Source organism: Panthera onca, chromosome E1 (assembly GCF_046562875.1).
Source record: "Panthera onca isolate mPanOnc1 chromosome E1, mPanOnc1 haplotype 2, whole genome shotgun sequence".
Taxonomy (NCBI): domain Eukaryota; kingdom Metazoa; phylum Chordata; class Mammalia; order Carnivora; family Felidae; genus Panthera; species Panthera onca.
Genome location: NC_138352.1, coordinates 45,105,597 through 45,129,016, shown reverse-complemented (window position 1 = coordinate 45,129,016; position 23,420 = coordinate 45,105,597). Strand labels below are relative to the sequence as shown.

The following is a 23,420-nucleotide window of genomic DNA, read 5'->3' as shown; positions in this document are numbered from 1 at the left end:
TCCAGAACACATACATCCCTTGAGAACTGAAGCATGGATTGACATTCATTCCCTTAGTATTTCTAGTCTTCCTTTTTTTCCAGTAACCACCAGAGCTTACTGTCAAAAAATAGTCTCTAGGAAGTAGTGGACCTTAAAGCCTATATAAGGTGTGGAATCAGCACTGCAGGAGCAAGGTAAGACAGCTTTTATCCAGCTCTTTAACCTTGCTGTCCATGTTCCTTTGCAGAACAATCAACATCCCAACACTAGAACACTAATCACTGAAATTTGCATGCGTGAATGAACAGGACAAAACTTATTTCAAGCATCTTTTTGTAACGTGTCATTTCCATAATATCATGACCTGAAGTGGAAACCTAAACTACTGACTTCACCCAGATACTCCTAAAACTTACATGTAACACACACCACCAAGCCATACACAGCAGGCAAGAAAGAGAAACTATAGCCCAGATGACAATTCTGCTTTTAGGACTTTCACCAGGGGAAAGCGCGAACGCAGTCCCCCACTACCACAAATTATGCAGTCGAGTTTCCCACATTTGGGGAAATCGCAGGGGTCAGCACATCCGGAGTGCAATGGGTGAGCCTCGCCCTGGGAAAACCACCTTCATGATCATGGTATCTCCCCTGCCAGGTAAGTATGAATTCTGACACTTGCCTGGTACTTCACCCTCATCCTCAACACACTATACAGTCATGGTCAATTATATTCCAAGTTCTTTAGGCCCTTGGTTCGAAACTATGGCATTGTTCACATGACACTGACCAGAACACACCAGTGGATATTTAGTGGAAATTCTGCCTCGTGAAAAATGAGCTCCAACACGCAGTCACCTCACCCTTCATCTCCATATGCCCGCCTCTTGTCACTTGTCGTCACTATTGACGTCACTCCACTTGTTAGAGAAACGGAAAAATTCATTTTAGCTATTCTTCGCAACGATTCAAAAGACTGTCACCCGCGGGTGTAGCTGGTTAGATTTTAAAATCCTTGCCTTCCCAAGCGCGTACGCAAAGGTTCCGGCCTTGCATCTGCCACGAGTCTAAATTCTGTGCTGCAGGACAGAGCAGTTTGGGAGGCAGTGGCTTGCCACCGGGAGGGAAAATCGCACGGTCCGTTACGCTGGTCTGAATTGCTGTTCCACTGAGGGTCTAGGTCATACTCCCAGTCTCCCTCAGCCTCCATTTCCCAAAATTGTAAAGAAATAATACTGCCTGCCTACCTTTACCTCACAAGGTTTCTGTGAGGACGGAAAAAGAGAATACACGTGAAATGCAGCCTCAAGCCTCTCCACCTCCACCCCGGCCACATTCCAGGGTTAGGTGCCCTGTGTAGTTGGGGACCCAAAGATGGCTTCGCCATGATTTGAGCCTGCAATTTTCCACACAAAGGGAAAAAGCAACCAGCCTGGATTTGATAACAAACCAAGTGCCCCTCCTTCTTTTTAGAGAACAAAAATAAATAGCACATTAGGTTATCCTTTCTGCCCCTGCTGACCAGGTGCTCTGGGCAAAACCATCGTGTTTGCAACAGCTGTAGTATTGAAGGCTTTCATGGTGTAGAGAGGCAAAACTCTACCTCTGCCCTGTTAGCGTCTCTGGCTGGGCCTGAGAATTAGATTGGCATAGACAGGTCAGCAGGATTAAAGCATTAGAAATTTAACAGAAATTTGCCTGACACAGAAGTTCTTATAAGGAAATAAAGAAATGGCAAAACTAAATGCTTTCATATCAGATTGAACAAGGAGAGGCAATTGTGCAAAAGTAACATAAATGAGGAGGTTATAGATAGACACGAATTCTTTTTAACAAGGTTTGTACAAAATTCTCTCAGGAATTCTGACTCCCCTTTTCTGAGAACGTTTCTTATCTCCTGGTATAGGGAAGACATCTTTTACATGGGAGTTTTATTTCCTGATCTCAGGAAGAAAAGGGTAGGTCAGGACCCTCTTCTTATATGCTGTTTTTCAAGTGCTTTTAGCTCAAAAGAATCCTTATGCCAAGGTGGGCATATTTGGGGGTGGCATATTCTGCTACCCTTCATTTTTTTTTAAGTAGTCTTATGCCCAACGTGCAACTTGAATTCACAACTCCGAAAGCAACAGTTGCATGCTCTACCAACTGAGCTAGCCAGGAACCCCAGTACGTGTGATTTTAAAACAGCTTTGCTTTGGGGCACCTGGGTGGCTCAGTTCATTAAGCAGCCAACTCTTGATTTCAGCTCAGGTCATGATCTCACAGTCTGAGCCCTGCATGGGGCTCTGCTCTGACTGTGGGAGCCTGCTTGGAATTCTCTGTCTCCCTTTCTCTCTCCCCCTCCCCCTCTTGTGCACAGGCACAAGCACTTGCTCAAAAATAAACATTAAAAAAAATAAGTAAAAAGCTTTCCTTTGTTTAAAATTTTTGAGGGCATTAAAAAAATTTTTTTTACGTTTATTTATTTTTGAGAGAGAGACAGAGCGTGAGTGGGGGAGAGGCAGACACAGAATCCAATTCTCTGAGCTGTCAGCACAGAGCCCGATACAGGGCTTGAACTTACAAACCGCAAGATCATGACCTGAGCCGAAGTCAGATGCTTAACCAACTGAGCCACCCAGGCACCCTGAGGGTATTTTAAACTATTACAATTGTGATAAATGTCCCTTGTAGATAATTTGGAAAAGGCAGAAAAGTGTTATTAAATTGTATTTATTTATTTACTTATTTAGAGGCAGAGAGAGAGACAGACAGACTGCTTGAGCAGGCAAAGGGCAAAGAGACGGAGAGAATCCCAAGTAGGCCCTGCGCTGTCTGCATAGAGCCAGATGAGGGTTGTGATCTCAGGAACCATGAGATCATGACCTGAGCCAAAATCAAGAGTCAGACACTTAACTGACTGAGCCACCCAGGCACCCCAAAGGCAGAAAAGTGTTTTTAAAAAATTAAACCACAGGGAGCAAGGGCTCCATTATTTCCCATGACATCTGGGGCTCCTTCTTAGCCCAGGTCTGCGTGTCTCCAGGGGAGACCTCTACCAGGGTGCTCCACTGGTCTGACCATCTCCCACAGACAAGAAATGAGTGATTCCTGGAGTTACATGATCCCCCTCCAGCCTGGTTTACATAGCCCCCTCATTTTTTTTTTTTTTTTTTTTTTTTTACAAATGCAAAATCTATTCTACTCAGGCTTTGGGACTTTTTTCCTTGTTCACACTCAGTTAATTAAACGTGTTGCTGGCAGCATGCTCCTGAACTCCATGCCATTCCTGTAGCCTGTGTTCGTGATGATCCCCCTTGCCTTATGGTTTGAATTCGATGCCACGGATTGTAGGCCAAATTTTAAAACTGTGTTTCAAAATACCTTCGCCGTGTCCTTTAATTGGATTGAAAGTACTTTTACCACATGGAGAAATATATTTTTAATTTGTGATGCTTTTCTACAATGTCCACTATTGGTGAGTTTAATGTGTTTCCAACACTTAGGGAGACTATAATGAAAGCTGATGAATTTTCTTTTCTGTCCAAATAAAAGAAAAAATAAAAGTCTATTTAGATGCTGGAGGAGAAAAAAAAAAAAAAAAGGCTGTCTCAGTCCATTAGGCGTCCAAACCGATCAGGTCAGATCAGATCAGGTCAGGTCAGATCAGGTCATGATCAGATCAGGTCATGATCTCGTGGTTTGTGAGTTTGAGCCCCGTTTGGGGCTCTGTGCTGACAGCTGAGAGCCTGGAAGCTGCTTCAGATTCTGTCTCCCTCTCTCTCCGACCCTCCCCCACTCGCACTCTGTCTCTCTCTCTCTCTCAAAAATAAACATTAAATTTTAAAAACCCACAATTACACTACAAAATTATTACTGTTAACACTTTGATATTAAACATGGTTAATTTCAATATAAATATATAGGGCGCCTGGGTGGCTCAGTCGGTTGAGCGTCCTACTTCGGCTCAGGTCACGATCTCGCGGTCCCTGAGTTCGAGCCCCGTGTCAGGCTCTGGGCTGATGTCTCAGAGCCTGGAGCCTGCTTCCGATTCTGTGTCTTCCTCTCTCTCTGCCCCTCCCCCGTTCATGCTCTGTCTCTCTCTGTCCCAAAAATAAATAAACGTTAAAAAAATTTTTTTTTATCAATATAAATATATATTTGAATAGGATTATACTTCATGTGCTGCTTTATGTTTTCCATCCTTTTGCTATATATACTGGGTCACAGATAACTGTATAATCAGTATTCTATTGCTTCTAGTTTATTGCCACTGTTCATATATATATGAACAGCATTGTAGATATATCTTTGTAAGTAATTAATGATGATTTTGGGGGTAATTTTAATTTTATTTGTTTACTTATTTAATTAAATAAATTTTTAAGTATACTGCATACCCAAAGTGGAGCTCAAAAACACGACCCTGAGATCAAGAGTCACATATGCTACCAACTGAGCCAGCCAGGCATACCTCTTGGGGTAATTTTTAATAGTTTTTTTCCCTGTTATTTTACAGTCATCTTAAGAAGTGCCTTAAATTATTGGGGGGTGGGTGTGGGGAGAAGAGGTGACATGTGATAAATATTTTCAAGTTCTTTAGAAACAACTTTTATCTTTCAAAGTCTAGATCTCTAATTTCAGGGTTCATAGCTAATTATAAAACTAACTTCAAGTTTGTTAAGAATGAGAAGAAAGCCTAAATTATATAATGTTGCATGCCATAAAAGCAGCATACAAAATTGAATATATAATATGATTAAAACTATTTCTGGGACACCTGGGTGGCTCAGTCAGTTAAGCATCTGAGTCTTGATTTTGGCTCAGGTCATAATCTCACTGTTTGTGAGTTCAAGCCCCCTTGTTGGGCTTTGTGCTAACAGTGCAGAGTCTGCTTGGGATTCTCTCTCCTCTCTCTGTCTCTGTCTCTCTCTCTCTCTCAAAAAAAAAAAAAAAAAAAAGCTATTTCTAAAGCTATTTCTAAGTTTAAGAGACTTAAGGGAAATACACCAAAATGCAAACTAATATAATTATGTTAGTGTCATCAAAGAACTATGGACTAATATTTTTTCCCCTAAATATTCTGTAACATGACTGTAATATTACTTACAGCAAAAAAAAAAAAAAAAAAAAATAACCCTAATTATATACATCTCATGCCAAAAAATGCTCATATTTTTTGACCCAGAAATTTCTTTTAATTTACCTGAAGGAAGTAATTCTAGAGAAAGACAATGTCCTATGTACAAAGGTATTCATCATAGATTTATTTACCATTGCAAAAACCAAAGTAGCCCAAAAACCTTTGACGTCAAAACAATAGGGGAAATATTAAAAAAACGTAATAGTAAATAATAATAATTAACAACATGAAAAAATTATATAAAAGGTTAGGAGGAAACAGAATATGAAATGGTATGTATACCATGACCACAATTTTGTAAAAATGTGTATCCTTAATGAAAATTACTGAAAGGAAATGCAAAAGACATAAATTTTATTAGTTGTGAAATACAGGTTACAGAATTTCAATAATATTGTTAGACTGTTTTTTCTTCATAATAAGGAGATTATGAATAATAAGGAAATACCAGGGGCGCCTGGGTGGCTCAGTCCATTAAGTATCAGGTCATGATTTTGGCTCAGGTCATGATCTTGTGGTTTGTGGGTTTGAGCCCGGCATTGGGCTCCGAGCTGTGTGGAGCCTGCTTAGGGTTCTCTCTCTCTCCCCCCACCTCTCTCTCTGTCTCTCCCATGCACTCTCACTCTCTCTCAAAATAAACAAATAAATTAACTTAAACAAAATATGGGGACCACCAAATCCTAGTTGAATCACTACAGGAGTATTGCATAGTATTTAAAGAATTTTGAACACAGAGTGCCTGGGTGGCTCAGTCTGTTAAGCATCGGTCATGATCTCACAGTTCATGGGTTCGGGCCCCACGTCTGGCTCTGTGCAGACAGCTCAGAGCCTGGAGCCTGCTTCAGATTCTGTGTCTGACTCTCTCTCTCTCTCTGCCCCTCTCCCACTCATGCTCTCTCTCTCACTCTCAAAAATAAATAAACATTAAAAAATTTTTTTAAAAATAAAGAGTTTTGAATACTGGGTTTAACATCAAATAGTCTTAGGTTGAAATTGTGATTTAACCATATTTTAGGTATCAGTGCTTGAATATACCTTCTAGAAACAATGATAATTATCAGTAATAATTTGTATATACATAGAGAATAAAACAACCAACTACAATGACCAACTAAATCAAAGGCCCCAAATAAGCCAAGATGGAGAAACACAGCCCCTCCCTCAGTACAGTGAGTATTTGGAGAGTTCCTAGATCATGGCTTCCCTGCCAATTCAGATGTTCTGTTCCAATTGACAAGCCCCTCAGTCTGTGAGTCTCATCTCCATCTCTCAATCTCCATCCATTCCTTAGACTCATGGGACCAGAGAAGGAGTGATATGTAGAAATATAATGAGGGTGGCATGTATATTCAATTTTTAAAAGCTGAGTTTTGTTATATAAGTTTATAAAGCAGGTGTAACTGTCAAGAAGTTGCCCACAGCACCAACAAACGGAATCTAATCCACTACCAGGAAAGCATGAGTAACACTCTACAGCCACTCTACCCTGGGTTGCAGGTAGCTGATCCCATTCGCACATCGGCCCTGGCTTCAGTCACGCTAGTTAGACATTTGCTAGATAACTGCATCTACAAAGTGTGACCCAGCCCACTTCAGATATATAAAGTATCATTTCATTATTGAACTACCTTCCTAATTTCATTCCGGGAGATTTGATTTCACAGAAGGAAGGTAAAACTTCGACTGTTTCTATGGTATCCATGAATGCCAGGCTAGCTATAGCCCTGAGACCTCTAGGACTATTTGTGTCCCCCACAGATTTGACTTCACAAGTACTCAGAGACTTTTTGCTATTCCGAGGGCCACACCGTCTACTCTAGTATCTTTGGTAGTCACAAAGTATTCTTGAATTTCTATCAGTACTGCTAATGATTAAGCAAAATGAAAAACTGTTCTCAAGTCATTACTTAAATGTATGTAGTGCACACTTCTCACAGCTACCTAAGCTTTTTAAAAAATATTTATTTTTGAGAGAGAGAGACAGAGAGCGAGCACCTGTGCACGAGTGGGGGAGGGGCAGTGACAGAGAAGGAGACACAGAATCCCAAGCACGCTCCATGCTGCCAGCACAAAGCCCAATATGGGGCTCGAACCCACGAACCATAAGATCATGACCTGAGCTGAAGTCGGACATTCAACCCACCGAGCCACCCAGGCACCCCAAGCCACCTAAACTTTTAAGGTGCCAGCTACCAGCCTAAGCACTAGAGATACTAAAAGAAACAATGCAGGGGCGCCTGGGTGGCTCAGTCGGTTAAGCGTCCGACTTCGGCCCAGGTCACGATCTCACTGTTTGTGAGTTCGAGCCTCACATCCGGCTCTGCTGACAGCTCAGAGCCTGGAGCCTGCTTCGGATTCTGTGTCTCCCTCTCTCTCTGTCCCTCCCCTGCTCATGCACTCTCGCTCTCTCTCTCAAAAATAAATAAACATTTAAAAAAATAAAAATAAAAGAAACAATGCAGAGATAGATTCTGCCTTCAATAATAAGATCACAACCTGTAAGGAAAATAGACCTGCCTGCCAGAACTATATGAAAAGTGGTGAGAACTAATGAAAGTAAGAATCAGCTTCAGTCAGGACCATGTTATGATTTTAAAGGGCCCTACACACTTTTGCCTTCATGGACCCTTCCTCCATTAAAAAAACCATACACATTAAAATTATGTGACTGTATTTATAAGAAGATAAATATATTATTATACATGACATTTCTTTTCTTTTTTTTGAAAGTAACCTCTACCCCCAACATGGGCTCGAACTCATAATGAACCTGAGAGCAAAAGTTGCATGCTCTACCGACTGAGCCAGCCAAGCATTCCCATACATGACATTTTCTTCCACCTAAAAATTCACCTTTTTTCTTTGATTTTAAAACTGTTTTAGGCACCCTGCCTACAGTACCTAAATGTTTAAACCAACCCTGAATTCAATAGTGGCTTCTGTGGATCCCAGGTAGCTCTTTTTCTTTTTAACATATATTTTTAAACTTCATTTATCTTGAGAGAGAGAGAGAGCACACGCGCATGCACGCGTCCTTGAGCAAGCAGGGGAGAGGCTCCACACTGGCTCACTCTCTAGAACTCTAGGCCCTCCCTGTACCCGCACCCCACAGCTTTCACAAAAGAAAGCTGAATGTGGGAACTTTTTAGGTAAGGGTAGGAGTGCTGTCCAATAGGATATAAAACAAGTTTAGCACGGTATAAAGAAACAAGCTTAGTAATTATAGAATTAACTTACCCAAACATAAGCAATTCACTACCACCAAAAAGCATTACCAACTGAATAGGCTAAAACAGAGCAATCTTAGTAGCAAGAATTTCAGGCCAATCTCCTCCAAAATGCCTTAGTAACGCACCAAAAAACAACTACAGTAACTGTTCTTGGGACACAACCACATAGGGGAAACCAGAACACAGTTCCCCACTACCAGAAGTCATGCAGCTTAGCTTCCCACATTTGGGGAAATCACAGGGACCAGCAGCACACCTAGAGTACAATGGATAAACCTCACCCTGAGCAGCTACCTTTGTAATCATGGTATTTCCCCTGTTAGGTAAGTATGAGATGGAAGTGATCACAGTGATACCCACTGCTGCGCACACCACTTTGAGGTTGGGGTCACTCCTGAAACGACTCTAATTGGCTTTTATCTATATAGCGACACTCAAAGACTGATTTTCTTACTACGTACCTTAATTGGTAACGGCAAATAATCATGCACATCTCTCCAGAAAACACAGTTCCAAAATGCCCTGAGTCTTGAGTCTACATACTCCACTTCCACCTATAATGTCATACACCCTGGGCGGGTTAAGCCTACACCTGAGTGAGTCCCCTTGAGGCTGCCTCTTCAGACCAGCTCCTCCTCTATTTGCCTCAACCTAACTGATGTCTATAGGCTATTTTCTTGACAAAAATCCATCCATCCCTCTCCCGAATTTTGGTGTAGCTGGTCTTCAGATCTCCCTGTGTGAAGTACCCTTCAGCAAACCAACACAAATGAGCCTTTAGCCGCAAGCCAGTTCAGCTTCAGGGTTTCTAGGGATACCAATGCTCCATACCATTTTCTCCTATTCCAGGAGGTGGAAGAGCAAGGAGTGGAGAATGTCGCGGCTACATGCTGGCAGGGTGTATTGCAGAGTAAGGGTTTTGGAATCCAAGATCTTGAATGCAATTCAGCGTACACACTGCACAATTCTAGATAAGCTTTTAGCCTCTGAATCTGTTCCTCAGTTTGTACAGAAGGGGGAAGAACTATTGAGCCAGCTCTCCCACCCAGCTCAGGCTCCAAGCTTTGTCTCCTACTCCTGCCCATGGTCAGTTAACACCTAGCCCTCTAAGGACGGACTGCTTTCCTTGAGAGCAGTTTAGCCTGTGCCTATATTGCTTCTTTACTTTCTCTCTGCCTGGCATTCAATTCCCTTACTCACTAGACTGTGGGTCTCTAGAGCAGGGTTTTTCTTGTTTGTTTTTTTTCAAATAGTCAAGACAGGGGCACCTGGGTGGCTCAGTCAGTTAAGCATCGATTAGGCGGACTCTGGATGTCGGCTCAGGTACTGATATCATGGTACCTGAGTTCAAGCCCTGAATTGGGCTGCATGTGTTCTCTCTCTCAAAAGAAACAAACTTTAAAAAATTAAAAAAACAAAACAGTGAAGACAATACAACATATAATTATAACATATAATTAATTCATACATTATTTTACCAACTAACTTCATTCTCTCTCATTAAAAATATACAGGAAGCATGACTTTAAATTTCTGCATCTCTGGAGCTCTCTGGAGAAGCTCAGATGAAAACTCAAACTTTTACTGAAAAGAAAATGTACATATACATTCCAAAGGCTGAATGCTGAGACCTCCCTCTCAACTTCCATTTGATTTCCAGGACACTGGCAACCAACCTTTACCTTCTAGGATATTGGAAGTTTCCTCTGAAAAATGTGAACACCCTAAAACAAAGTCCCAAAGATGTCAGCCATGGGCTTTCTCTGCTACAAGGGCCTATGCAGATTACTCTACAGGGAAGCCCTTGCCTTGGTCCTAAGTGCTTCCAATTAACTCCCTACTTGTTAATATAATTTTAAATTTCTGGGGCACCTGGGTGGCTCAGCTGGTTAAGCACCCGCCTTCAGCCTAGGTCATGAGCTCACCACTCCCAAGTTCAAGCCCCGTGTCGGGCTCTGTGCTGACAGCTCAACAGAGCCTAGAGCCTGGAGCCTGCTTCGGACTCTGTGTCTCCCTCTCTCTCTGCCCCTCTCCCACTCACACTGTCTCTCTCTCAAAAATGAATAAACTTAAGCTTTGCGCAGTGGCAGTATCGTAGCCAATGAGGTTTATCCGAGGCGCGATTATTGCTAATTGAAAACTTTTCCCAAAAATGAATAAACTTAAAAATTTTTTTTTAATTTTGGCATGACAGTCCATCTTATGGATGGCCCATAATTTATATAATCATTCCCCTAATGCTGGACACTTAGGTTGGTTCAATTTTTCACTACTGTAAATAATTCTGGGTAATGAGTAGAGATGGTATATTGAACACTTATAAATAATCAAGGAACACTGAACCACCAAGGATGACCAGACATCTGGTCAGACAAAAGCCTCTAACATGAAAGGAGCTAAACAAACCAACCACAAGAAGACAGTTTGGAGAAGGCAGATTATGCAAAGGGAAGAAAACTAAAAATGAAAATAAAAACTATCATTAGAGAGCTGGGACACCTGGGTGGCTCAGTCGGTTAAGCGTCCGACTTCTGCTCAGGTCATGATCTCGCAGCTTGTGATTTTGAACCCACATGGGGCTCTGTGCTGACAGCACGGAGTCTGGAGCCTTCTTCAGATTCTGTATCTCCCTCTCTCTCTGCCCCTCCACAGTTTGCACTCTGTCTCTCTCTCCCTCAAAATAAATAAGCATTAACAAAAATTTTAAAAAAATCCTCAGCTAAAACACCTTGCACCTGAAAAACAAGTACAAGAAAGTATATGGATAGAAAAGAAAAACAAATAAAGATCTTAAATATATGATTGTAGAAATAAAAAATTGAATATACAGGTTGGGAAAAAACATGTAGGTGGAAAAAATGTTTTTTATTTTTTCTTTTTAGAGAGAGAGAGAGAGAGTTCAAGTGGGGGACAGGGGCAGAGGGAGAGAGAGAGAGAGAAAGAGAATCCCAAGCAGGCTCCATGCTCAGCACAGAGCCTGATACAAGCCTGACGCAAGCCCATCGCAAGGTTCGATCCCACGACCTTGGGATCATGACCTGAGCCAAAATCAAGAGTTGGATGCTCGGGGTAACTGTGTGGCTGGGTTGGTTGAGGTCTGACTCGGGTTTTGGCTTAGGTCAAGATCTCGTGGTTCATGGGATTGGCTCTATGCTGACAGCAGGGAGCCTGCTTGGGATTCTCTCTCTCTCTCTCTCTCTCTCTCTCTCTCTCAATCTCTCTCTCTCTCTGCGCCTCTCCCCTGGTCATACTCTCCCTCTCTCTCAGAAATAAATAAATAAACAAAAAAACCGATAGGGTGCCTGGGTGGCTCAGTCAGTTAAGCGTCTGACTTCAGCTCAGGTCATGATCTCACAGTTTGGGGGTTTGAGCCCCATGTTGGGCTCTGTGCTAACAGCTCAGAGTCTGGAGCCTGCTTCGGATTGTGTCTCCCTCTCTCTCTGCCCCTCCTCTGCTCATGCTCTGTCTCTCTCTCAAAAACAAATAAACATTTAAAAAAAAAAAAAAGGGTAATATACCTGGTCATTTTAACAGCCTCAAGAGTCCAGAATTCAAACTGACCTAGAGAAAAACAAACCAGCCAGAAATAAATCTTAAACCTCCTTTTTCACAAGAGATAAAATCAGGAAAAACAACAAATAAAGTTAGCATTCCAGTGCCACAAATTAGGTGGTACAGGCTTACCTGCTTGATAAAAATACAGAATAGAAAAATAAGCAGAACAACAGAATACTATTTAGCAATAAAAAGGAATAAAATAATGATAAATTTATCAGTATGAATGAACTCAAAAACATTATGCTACATGAAAGAAGTCAGACACACTATACACTATGTGATTCCATTTTATATGAAATTTCTAGATAAGGCAAATCTATAAAAGATAGATCCATTGTTGCCCATGGCTAGGGTTGGGGCATGGGAACCAGGGCAACTGCAAATGGGCACAGGAGAATTTGGGTGGGGAGGGTCATAAAAATGTGCTAAAACTGGATTGTGGTAATGGTTTGACAACTGTATAAAATACTAATCATTAAACCAAATAATGGGTGAATGTTATTTTATATCATACTTCAATAAAGTAGCTAAAGATGTCAAGAAAAAGTACAGCCATTATATTTAGAGATACATACTGAAATAATCATGCCTGAAACACCATGATGTACGGGTTTATTTCAAGATAGGTTTGGAGGTTTAAAGTGTAGAGGTATAGATGAAACAAGATTGGCCTTGAGTTGTTCATTGCTGAAGCTTAACTTAGTGTTGCTAAATAGGAGAATACTATTATTATTAATCTATTTTAGTTTACATTAGAAGTTTTTCACACACAAGTTTTTTTTACAATGTAAAGAAGGAGACCATCCTTTCCCATATGATTTTAAGTACCTTGAGATGTTGATACCCTGGCCTCCCCATCTGTGAATAAGAATGATGGAGAGGAGGAACAGGAGGTACAGCCTCCTGGATTCTACATTTAATAGGTGGAAAAAAAAAATTAAAGGTACAGATAAAACTTAGGGGTCATATTTTTCTCCTTTCTTTCCTCTTATATAACACATTCAATCCACAGCAAGTCTTTATCATTTTTCCTTTAAAAATATGTTCAGAATCTGACCCCTTCTCACCACCTCCAGTGCTACCACTTTGGTACAAGCCATTCTCATCTCCTGCCTAGAAGAGTGCAGTAACATTCTAAGTAATCTCCCTTCTTCCATCCTTTCACCACTCCCAGTCTATTAACAGAGTAGCCAAGTATCCTGCTAAAGCCTAAATTCAATCATGTCACTCTTCTGCACAAAACTAATCTGAGAAAACAGAAGAGAAGGAAACATTTCCTACCCCATTTTTTTGGACAAGAAGTAGGTTTTATTGGTGGGTATGAGTAAGGAGGGGCAGCACTGAAACCCTCATGAGTGCAGGGCCTGACATTTATCCAGGGGGACACAATTAGGGATATATCTGATCCCACAGCCACCAGAGATGAGCTGCCTTTCAGCCATAATGTCTTCAAATTCACCCACATTAACCTTGGTAAAGTACTACTTCTTGGAGATGTAGATGTTCTGTCAGCCAAGGAACTTGAACTCAACCCTGCACAGGACCTCTATCACATGATTCTTGTTCTGCAGTTTGGTGTGGATGGACATGCCAATTTGGCCAACGTGGACCAATGTGCCCTGCAGCTTTCTGAAGACACCCCTCAGCCTCAGTGCAGGACAACATCTTGTTGATGTGGATGATAGGAAGGAGTGGAGCCACACACAAATATGAAAGCCATCTTTGCCACAGCTTTTCACCATATACTCGTTGGCACAAATACCTGGACTTGTGAGGAGAGCTGCTCACATTCATCCAACACCATTTGGCCAGAGTGGGAACCCAACCACTTTTGCCTTTTTCTGCCCCATGTGACACCAAGGACCTTCAATGGCGCACCCAAGGGATGAAGCCAACTTATTTTATGAAGCAGCATTACTCTGATACCTAAACCAGATGAAGACCATGTAAGAAAAGTACCGAATATTATCCCTCATGGACATAGATACAAAATTACTTTAATTCCTTTAAAACTGCAAACCAAATCCAGCAATAAACAAAAAGAGTAATAGTACATCATGATCAAGTAGGGTTTATCCCAGGAATGCAAAGTTGGTTTAACATTAGAAAATCAAGCCATATAATTCATCATATCAACAGATTAAGAAGTAGTTGCAGAAAAAGTAGTTAACAAAATTCAATATCCATTTATGATTTCAAAAAACTTAGCAAAGTACCACTAGATTGATAAATGGTATCTATGAAAATCCTACAGCTAATACACTTTATGGTGAAAGTATTTTTCTTCCAGATAAGGAACAAAACAAGCATGATTACTTTAACCACTTTTATTCCAGCTAGAGGTTAAGGCAAGGAAAATAAATTAAAAGCCTTAGTTTGGAAAGAAAGAAGGAAAACAGTTTCTATTCACATATGACATGACAGTTTATGTTGAAAATCCTAAAGCATTTACACCAAAAAAACCTACTAAAATTCATAATTGAATTTAGCAAAGTCACAGGATACAAGATTAATACACAAAAATCAACTGTATTTCTACATACCAGCAATGAACACTTAAACAAATATTTTTAATGTTTATTTTTGAGAGAGAGACAGAGTGCAAGCAGGGGAGGGGCAGAGAGAGAGGGAGACACAGAATCTGAAGCAGGCTCCAGGCTCTGAGCTGTTGGCACAGAGCCTGATGCGGGGCTCAAACTCACGAACTGTGAGATCATGACCTGAGCTAAAGTCGGATACTTAACTGACTGAGTCACCCAGGCACCCTCCAGCAATGAATACTTAAAAAATGAAGGTTTTAAGTTAAAGAAAGACAAATCCCACATGATTTCATTTATATGTAGAATCTACAAAAACGAAATGTTTGTTAGACTCATCAATAGAGAGAACAGATTGATGGTTGATTGTCGGGGGGGGCGTGGTGTGTGTAATGACTGAAGGGGATTAAGAAGTACAAACTTCCAGCTATATAATAAAGAAGTCATGGGGATATAATATACAGTATGGGGAATTTGGTCAATAGTATTGTATTAACTTTGTAAGGTGACAGATGGTAACTAGACTTACTATGGTAACTTTTTCACAATGTATACAAATGTCCAATCACTATGCTGTACACCTGAAACTAATATAATATTGTATGCCAATTATATCTCAATAAATAAAATAAAAAGGAAATGAAATTTCAAAATCAATACTATTTACAAGTGGTAAAAACTTCACATTTTCCTACCACTCACATTTCTTCCTGTAGACTGTACATAGTCTACAAAAATGTTATTTTTTTACAAAAATATTATTAATAAATTTCTTTTTATGATTGGAAGGGGAAAAATCATAACACTTTGTTTTAAAACCCCAAAGTCTTTCTAATATCCTTGTCTTTCTTAGTGAGGACCTAACAAATAATAAAGATACATGACTTAAAGCTACCAAGGGAACCGACTAAAGAAGTTAAAAGATTATTCCAGGAATATAAATGACAGGATAGAGGAAGGAATGTACTAGGGTGGGGAAGATCAGCCAAATCCTTCATATAAACACTAGCACAAACATTTATTGTAGTTGACTATAAAAAACAGCTAAACAAGTTTTAAAAGTAGTATTCTGGGAGTCCCCTAGCTCAGTAGGTAGAGCATGTGACTCTTGATCTTGGGATCCTGAGTTCAAACCCCATGTTGGACCTCTAGCTTACTTTAAAAATAAAAAAAAGTAATGCTCTGGGGAGAGAAATGGGGGCAGAGTGTGAAAGGGTGGATCAAGGGAGTGTTACTATTCAGATGGAGTCTTTCTGTATAATGCTTTTCACATGCATAACATTACTTTAGTAAAATTATTTGGGGGCAAAAATCAAGGTCTAGGAGAAAACATAAAACACTGTCACTAGCAGAGATTATACTGTAGTCCAGTTTCTCATTTTGGGGAGAATCTAAGGATACTGCTCATGAGACATACCTGAAAAGGAGTGAAAAACCCCTCTGAAATTATAACTACTCAGTTAAGAATATAAGTGGTAAATTATAAACTCCCAGTTTTCTTCAAAGTAATCTGTCCTTTTTCACTTTTTTAAAAGATTTTATTTTTAAGTAATCTTTACGCCCAGTGTGGGGCTCAAACTCACAACCCCAAGATCAAGAGTTGCATGTTCCACTGACTGAGACTGCCAGCCATCACATCACACTGTTAATCAACAAAGTGAAGACAGTCCTTTAAATTATTTACACCCTTTATCCCCTGTCCTAGGTGCATTTCTAGGTGCTCAAACTTTCCTAGAAACCTCTTCTTCCTATTCTTTTACTGTAAACACCTAGGGAACGATCAAGAGCAGAAACAGATGCAGGTAGCTTGAGGTGGTGCAAAGTGAGCCCTCTAGTGGTCGACAGAAGAGTACACTCCATTTGGCTAGACAACTTGGTACGAAAGTGAACACCCACGCAAGCAATAACGGCCGCACACATCAAGTTATACAAAATGATTACAGGGACGCCTGGATGGCTCAGTCCTAGAATCCTTTTTCCCCCTCTCTCTGCCCCTCCCCCGCTCACACTCTCTTTCAAAAATAAATATACATTAAAAAAAAACCTGTGAAAAATGACTACAAAGGGGCGTCTGGGGTGGCTCAGTCGGTTAAGCGACCCACCACGGCTCAGCTCACGATCTAGCGGTTCCGGGGTTCGAGCCGGCATCAGGCTCTGTGCTGACAGCTCAGAGCCTGGAGTCTGCTTTGGATTCTGTGTCTCCCTCTGTCTCTGCCCCTCCCCCACTCGCACTCGGTAGGTCTCTCTCTCTCTCAAAAATAAACATTTTTTTTAAAAAAGAATGATTACAAAAAATATTGATGGCTTAAAAGCCAAGCAGTAATAAGTCAATCATCAACTGTCTTTTCAAAATGCAAGATACAAGTGGAGAGCACAGACATAATCCCTCTCTACCACAAATCATGCAGTCCAGTTTCCCATAGTTGAGAAAAATCACAGAGGCCAGTGCACCTGGAGTGCAACGGGTAAGATGTGCCCAGAGAAAAATATCACCTTTGCAATCCTGGTATCTCTCCTCTACCAGGTAAGTATAAGCAAATGGCATTGTTGGTACCTCATCCTCATTCCAAGCACTAGACACGTGGTCATTCTCTTCACTCTTCATGCAAACTCTAGCTTGTCACTTAGGAAATGAAGACTTCTCCAAACTGTAAAAGCCAGACAGTAACATTTTGGGTACCATAATACTTGCAAAACGGACAAACGTATGTACAACATAAACCAGCAGACACTGCTCATTTACATATTCTAAGTCCCTCTGGGTGACACTGCTGTATGCTTGGTTTCGATGATGTGGTACGCTAAATAACTGCCTACAAAAAAATACCGCTCCCCTAATCTGAAAAACCTGTGAGAGTATTCTCTTACTTTGTGAGGCATGATGTTGACGTTGTGGCCAAAAGATCTGCAAAGGGTAGGACATCCCTAATCATCCACACATACGTAATGTAACCATAAGGCTATTGTATGAAGAAAGGATATAAAAATTGTAATAGAAAACACTTACACAAAATTATACAGAACAAGCCATACCCTTATAGATAAATGAAACAGCTTACTACTACACCCTAAGAAAAGCTCTCCATCTTAATGTGGCCTGGAATGTGCAAGACATACTCTTTTTTTTTTTCTTCTTTTTAAGGGAAGACCAGGGTAAAGCACAAATGCAATCCCCTACTATCACAAGTTACACAGCTGAGCTTTGCACATTTGGGGAAATCTTTGTGGTCAGCACATCCTGGATTCAATGGGTAAGCCTCACCGTGGGAAAGCCACCCTCCTGATCATGGTATGTCTCCTACCAGTAATGGTCTTCATGCCTTGCCCAGCACCTCACCCTCAGATTCAAGTCATTCTACAGGTAGGATCACTTTCCTCATGCATTCTATCCACCCCACTGCTTCTGAAATAAAGAGTTTCCAAACTATAGTTACTATGCAGAATTATTTTTTACATCTGAATATTGCCAAAATCTTGGAAAATATATGCCTAAATGTAACCATGACCAGCAGTCACTGCGCTCATCTACATATTCCACACCCCTTTTGTTGATCTCATTTAGCACATCCTATTTCTACTATATAGTTAGTGGTGCTGTTAAAATAAAATTTAAAGGTAAAGATGCTCTACAGATTTAAAGATAAACAACATAAATGAGTTCCTTCTTTTAAGGTTTTGGAGCTGATGACATCACTGATGTCTGGCACAGTTCAGTAAGCTGCTATCCACATGACTGAAATACCAAGACTAAAAAGATTAAATTTGGCAAAACTGCGTATGAAAATCCAGTCTTAGTGGGGTGCCTGGGTTGCTCAGTCAGTAAAGTGTCTGACTTCAGCTCAGGTCATGATATCAAAGTTCATGAGATCAAGCCCCGCTTCGGGCTCTCTCCTGTCAGCACAGAGCCCTCTTTGGATCCTGTCTCCCTCACTCTCCCCTCCCCTGCTTGCATGCACTCCTCTCTCTTTCTCTCTCAAAAATAAACATGAAAAAAAAAAAGAAAAGAAAATCCAGTCCTAAGATTGCTAAATAGGTTGTCCAAGGCTTCCAGCACAAGTACAAACTATGCTCTTTCAAATATGCAGCAAATGATCACCCTTACTTAAAAGAGCAGGTGTATAGGAGGGCAGCTGGCTGGCTCAGTAGGTCATGCTACTCTTGACCTCAGGGTGAGTTTGAGCCCCACGTTTGGGGTAGAGGTGACTTTTTAAAAGAAACTCTTAAAAAAAAAAAAAAAAGAGCAGTTGTATAAACACTAGTTCTAATTCTGAGCTGAGTTAATTAGAGAACAGCTCAGGTAGCACTGATGATGGTCTATAGGATTGGAAGCCTGACTGACCAGGATGTCTTCCCAAGCAAAAATAAGTTGTGCTTCCAAATATCCTTAACCCTCCACTCTTCCCTGAACGGGTATCTCTGAAACCCAGAACGATACTACTGGCGATTCCATCCTACAAGAAGCCACCCAGCCTTCATTGATTCATATTAGACTCTTCAAAAGGAGTAAATCCTTGGGGCGCCTGGGTGGCGCAGTCGGTTAAGCGTCCGACTTCAGCCAGGTCACGATCTCGCGGTCCGTGAGTTCCAGCCCCGCGTCAGGCTCTGGGCTGATGGCTCGGAGCCTGGAGCCTGTTTCCAACTCTGTGTCTCCCTCTCTCTCTGCCCCTCCCCCGTTCATGCTCTGTCTCTCTCTGTCCCAAAAATAAATAAAAAACGTTGGAAAAAAAAATTTAAAAAAAAAAAAAAAAAAAAGGAGTAAATCCTGTCTCAGGCAATGGTTAATGATTCAAATATTTCATATCGACATATAAATAGTCTTAATCCTCTCCTGCCTTCTTCACTGTAAATTAAAATTGGAGTTTACAAGTTCCAACTGTTCTTCAATTGTTTCTCCAAGACCACACCAGAATCACCTTATTTCCCAAGTCTTTTTATTATACAAAACTCTTCTGGTGTTCTGTCCTCTGCCAAAACAAATTAGCCAGAGTTTCATATCGTTAAAACAGGAAGAAAAAATGCTGTTCAAAAATCTTATTAAAGATTAACAAGTAATAACTGAGAACATACAGGTGTCTGACATGGAGAGAGAAAAACATTCTGGGGCAGAGTAGGGAGGAGACTCTGTGATGTGAGCTGCAACTATTCCTCAAATCTGGCCTTTTGACAGTAACCAGTTTGATTTTTATAGATTTTCTCCCCCAAAGAACAACTATGTAATATATATCTATATATACACATAAACATATATATGTATACACAGTCTAATCTATAAACAAAATATCTACGTTTTGTTTTGTGAAATAAAAGTTAAGATACCTTGAAATCTGGCAGGAACCACTCATGTAAGGGAGAAAGATGATGTCTAAGAACTAAACTACTGTTACCACCAAACAACTCTTAAATTCAAAATGCCATTTTCAGAAGATTTCTTAAACAAATAACACACAGCTCTTAAACCACCCATACCCTTCACGAGACTAATTCCAATATTTCACAAGAACTTATTGCTATCGGCCTAGTTATCAAAACATTCATCTGACACAGTGTGCCTTATGGCAAAAAAGGTAACTTTCTCTCACTTTCTTGTAGCTCAAGTAGGTTAAGGAAGACATTAGTGCTGGAGCACCTGGGTGGCTCAGACAATTAAGCATCCGACTTTGGCTTGGGTCATGATCTCACGGTTCGTGAGTTCAAGCCCCACATTGAGCTCTGTGCTGACAGCTCAGAGCCTGGAGCCTGCTCTGGATTCTGTGTCTTCCTCTCTCTCTGCTCCTTCCCTACTCATGCCCTGTCTCTCTCTCTCTAAACAATAAACATTTAAAAAAAAAAAAAGAAGATAAAAAGACATTAGTGCTATAATCCTCACAGAAGCCCTATAGAACTCAGTATCCCCCGAGGAGAGCCATATTTCTTTGACTGGAAAAATATAAGGAAATACAGGTGTTTGTTAAATAATAACATGTTAACATAGAAAAACTAAAGAAGCTTCTTAGTTCATTTTTCAAAGGTTGCAAAACTTTATTGCCAAAACCAGACAAAGTAGACATAATAACTTCACAAATTAATCTCACAAATAAAAATGCAAAACTCTTAACCAAATTCATAACATCTTTATGAGTATTAACATCTTGTAGAGTATTAACCTAACATACACAGTAAATTAAATAGGTTTTATACCAGGAATATAGGACCTAAGTACATAAAAGTATATGTATAAAAGTGTGTGTGAGTGTGTGTGAGTGTGTGTGTGTATATATGTATGTATTTATATTTATAATGTATAAAAATAGCGTGTCATATGGGGGGAAAGATTACCTCATAAAGAGTGCTTAGAGGGGTGCCAGTGTGGCTCAGGCTGTTATGCCTCTGACTTGCAGGTCATGATCTCATGGTTGGTGATATTGAACCCCATGTTGGGCTCTGCGCTGACAGCACAGAACTTGCTTGGGATTCTTTCTCTGCCCCTTCCCTGCTAGTGTGTATGCACTCACTCTCTCTGTCTCTCAAAATAAATAAATAAACTTAAAAAAAAAAAAAAGTGTGCTTAGAAATTTGGCTCACCACTGGAAATAAGGAAAAAATTACTTTCTTCCTCCTACTTTACATTTAAAAATAGATAGGCTAAAATATCCAAATTAAATTATAAATCATATGTAGAAAAAATACAGGTAATTATGTTTATAATTTTGAAGGAAAAATTTAAAATTAATTTTTATTTATGTATGATTATTTATTTATTTATTTATTTATTTAAATGTTTATTATTTTTGAGAGAGAGGGAGAGAGAGAGAGAGAGAGAGAGAGAGAGAGAGAACAAGCAGGGAAGGGGCAGAAAGAGAGGGAGACACAGAATTGGAAGCAGGCTCCAGGCTCTGAGCTGTCAGCACAGAGATGTAAGGCTTGAACTCACAGACCATGAGATCATGACCTGAGCTCTAGTCGGCCACCCAACTGACTGAGCCACCCAGGCGCCCCTATGATTTATTTTTTAAAGTTTATTTATTTCAGAATAGTCTTTTTTTTTTTTTTTTTTTTCTAAGTAGGCTCCATGCCCAGCACAGAGCCCAACACAGAGCCCAACGCAGGGCTTGATCTCACAACCCTGAGATCAAGAGTCAGATGCTTAACTGACTGAGCCACCCAACCACCCCTAAAGTTTATTTAACTAATCTCTACCCCCAACGTGGGGCTCAAACTCACAACCCCAAGATCAAGACTCTCACACTCTTCCAACTTAGCCAGACAGGCGTCCTGAGACTTTTTAAAATATTTTCTTATTTAAAGTAATCTCTACACCCAATGTGGTGCTCAAATTCACAATCCCAAGATCAAGAGTCACATGCTCTTTCAACTGAGCCAGCCAGGGGCCCCAAAGAAAACACTTCCTAAGCATGTTACCAAAGTCAGAATTAAATACAAACTTTGACTATATTTGCATACAAAAAACATCAACAAAGTAGAAAATCTCAAAGTTTAAATTTTTTTTTTATTTTTACACTTGATCTTAGCCAAAAGGCCGAGAAGCGATTTTTTTTTTATTTTTAAAAATTATTATGTTTATTTACTTAGAGAGAGAGAGAGAGACTGAGTGTGAGCAGGGGAGGGGCAGAGGGAGAGGGAGACACAGAATCTGAAGCAGGCTCCAGGCTCTGAGCTATCAATGCAGAGCGCGATGCAGGGCTTGAACCCACAAACCATGAGATCACGACCTGAGCTGAAGTCAGACGCTTAACCGACTGAGCCACCCAGGTGCCCCTAAAATCTTTTTTTTTTTTTAAGTTTATTTATTTTGAGAGCGAGCACGTGCAAACAGGGGAGGGGCAGAGAGAGACAGCAGGAGAGAGAGAATCCCACGCAGTGCAGAGCCAGATGAGGGGCTTGAACCCACAAACCATGAGATTGTGACCTGAGCCAAAACCAAGAGTCAGATGCTTAACCGAATGAACCACTCAGGCATCCCAAAAATCTCAAAGTTTAAATACACATGACAAAGTAGGAAGATATTTGTGATGTACAGATTAGGCAAATAGCCCGTATAACACAATATGCATATCAGAGAGGGTAGGCAGCATACGCATTACGAATATGGGTTTTGATGTCAAAGATGAGCAGAATGCTTGGCCTACACTAAGCACAATAAATATTAGTTACTGTTTCTGATAATTAAAAAAAAACAGGCCTGTTACAAATATATATTTAATTTAATTAATTTATTTATTTTTGAGAGAGGGGGAGAGAGAGAGAGAGAGAGAGAGAGAGAGAGAGACAAGCAGGGCTCACCTGAAGCGTGGCTTGAACTCACCTGAAGTGGGGCTCGAGCTCACCTGATACGGGGCTCAAGCTTACCCAATGTGGGGCTGGAACTCACAAACCCTGAGATTATGACCTGAGCCAAAGTCAGATGCTTAACCAATTGAGCCACCTAGGTGCCCACAAATATGTTTTTTAAATTAAAGTACTTCAGTTATAAAGTGGGAAAGAATGTACACAGATGTTCATTGCACCATTATTCACAATAGCCAAAAGGTGTCCATTCCCAGATGAATGGACAAACAAAGTGTGGTATGGATATACAATTGAATATTATTCAGACTTAAAAAGAAAATAAACTCTGACACATCCTACAACATGGATAAACCTTCAGGACATTATGCTAAGTGAAATAAATCAGTCACAAAAGACAAATACTACTTGATTCCACCTCTGTAAGGTATCAAGAGTAGTCACAGAAACAGAAAGTAGAACAGGCTGAGAGAAGGGGGACTGGGGAGTTATTGTTTAATAGGTACAGAGTTTCAGGTTTGAAAGATAAAAATGTTCTGGAGATTGGCTGCACAATATTGTGAATATAATTAACATTATTGAACTGTACACTTAAAAATGGTTAATATGGTAAATTTTATGTTATGTGTGTTTTACCATTTTTACAAATTAAAAGTGGGCAAAGGATATAAATGAGATAGTTACAATGATAAGGTATATTTATCCATG

General features: G+C 40.3%; 1 protein-coding gene, 4 non-coding genes and 1 pseudogene across 10 annotated transcripts in view; 1 reads left to right on the top strand and 5 right to left on the bottom strand.

Moving 5' to 3' along the window:
* Positions 1-23,420, bottom strand: part of TEX14 (testis expressed 14, intercellular bridge forming factor) — a 122,109-nt gene that overhangs the window by 94,511 nt on the left and 4,178 nt on the right. For 4 of the 6 annotated variants that reach the window (XM_078437359.2, XM_060646547.3, XM_060646543.3 and 1 more), the window contains exon 2: positions 11,853-11,895. The exons of the other annotated variants lie outside the window; for them this stretch is intronic. In XM_078437359.2, coding sequence (XP_078293485.2) covers positions 11,853-11,860 — 8 coding nt within the window. In that variant the 5' untranslated portion in view covers positions 11,861-11,895. The remainder of the gene's footprint in view (positions 1-11,852; positions 11,896-23,420) is intronic. 6 annotated transcript variants of the gene reach the window in all.
* On the bottom strand, positions 485-648 carry LOC132688728 (U1 spliceosomal RNA). Its single transcript, XR_009614695.1, has one exon. It is a non-coding gene; the product is annotated as a U1 spliceosomal RNA (small nuclear RNA).
* On the bottom strand, positions 8,502-8,665 carry LOC132688668 (U1 spliceosomal RNA). The gene has a single exon (XR_009614647.1). It is a non-coding gene; the product is annotated as a U1 spliceosomal RNA (small nuclear RNA).
* LOC132688701 (U4 spliceosomal RNA) lies at positions 10,407-10,541 on the top strand. Its single transcript, XR_009614673.1, has one exon. It is a non-coding gene; the product is annotated as a U4 spliceosomal RNA (small nuclear RNA).
* Positions 13,242-13,742, bottom strand: LOC132687924 (large ribosomal subunit protein uL16-like; annotated as a pseudogene).
* On the bottom strand, positions 17,579-17,741 carry LOC132688679 (U1 spliceosomal RNA). The gene has a single exon (XR_009614658.1). It is a non-coding gene; the product is annotated as a U1 spliceosomal RNA (small nuclear RNA).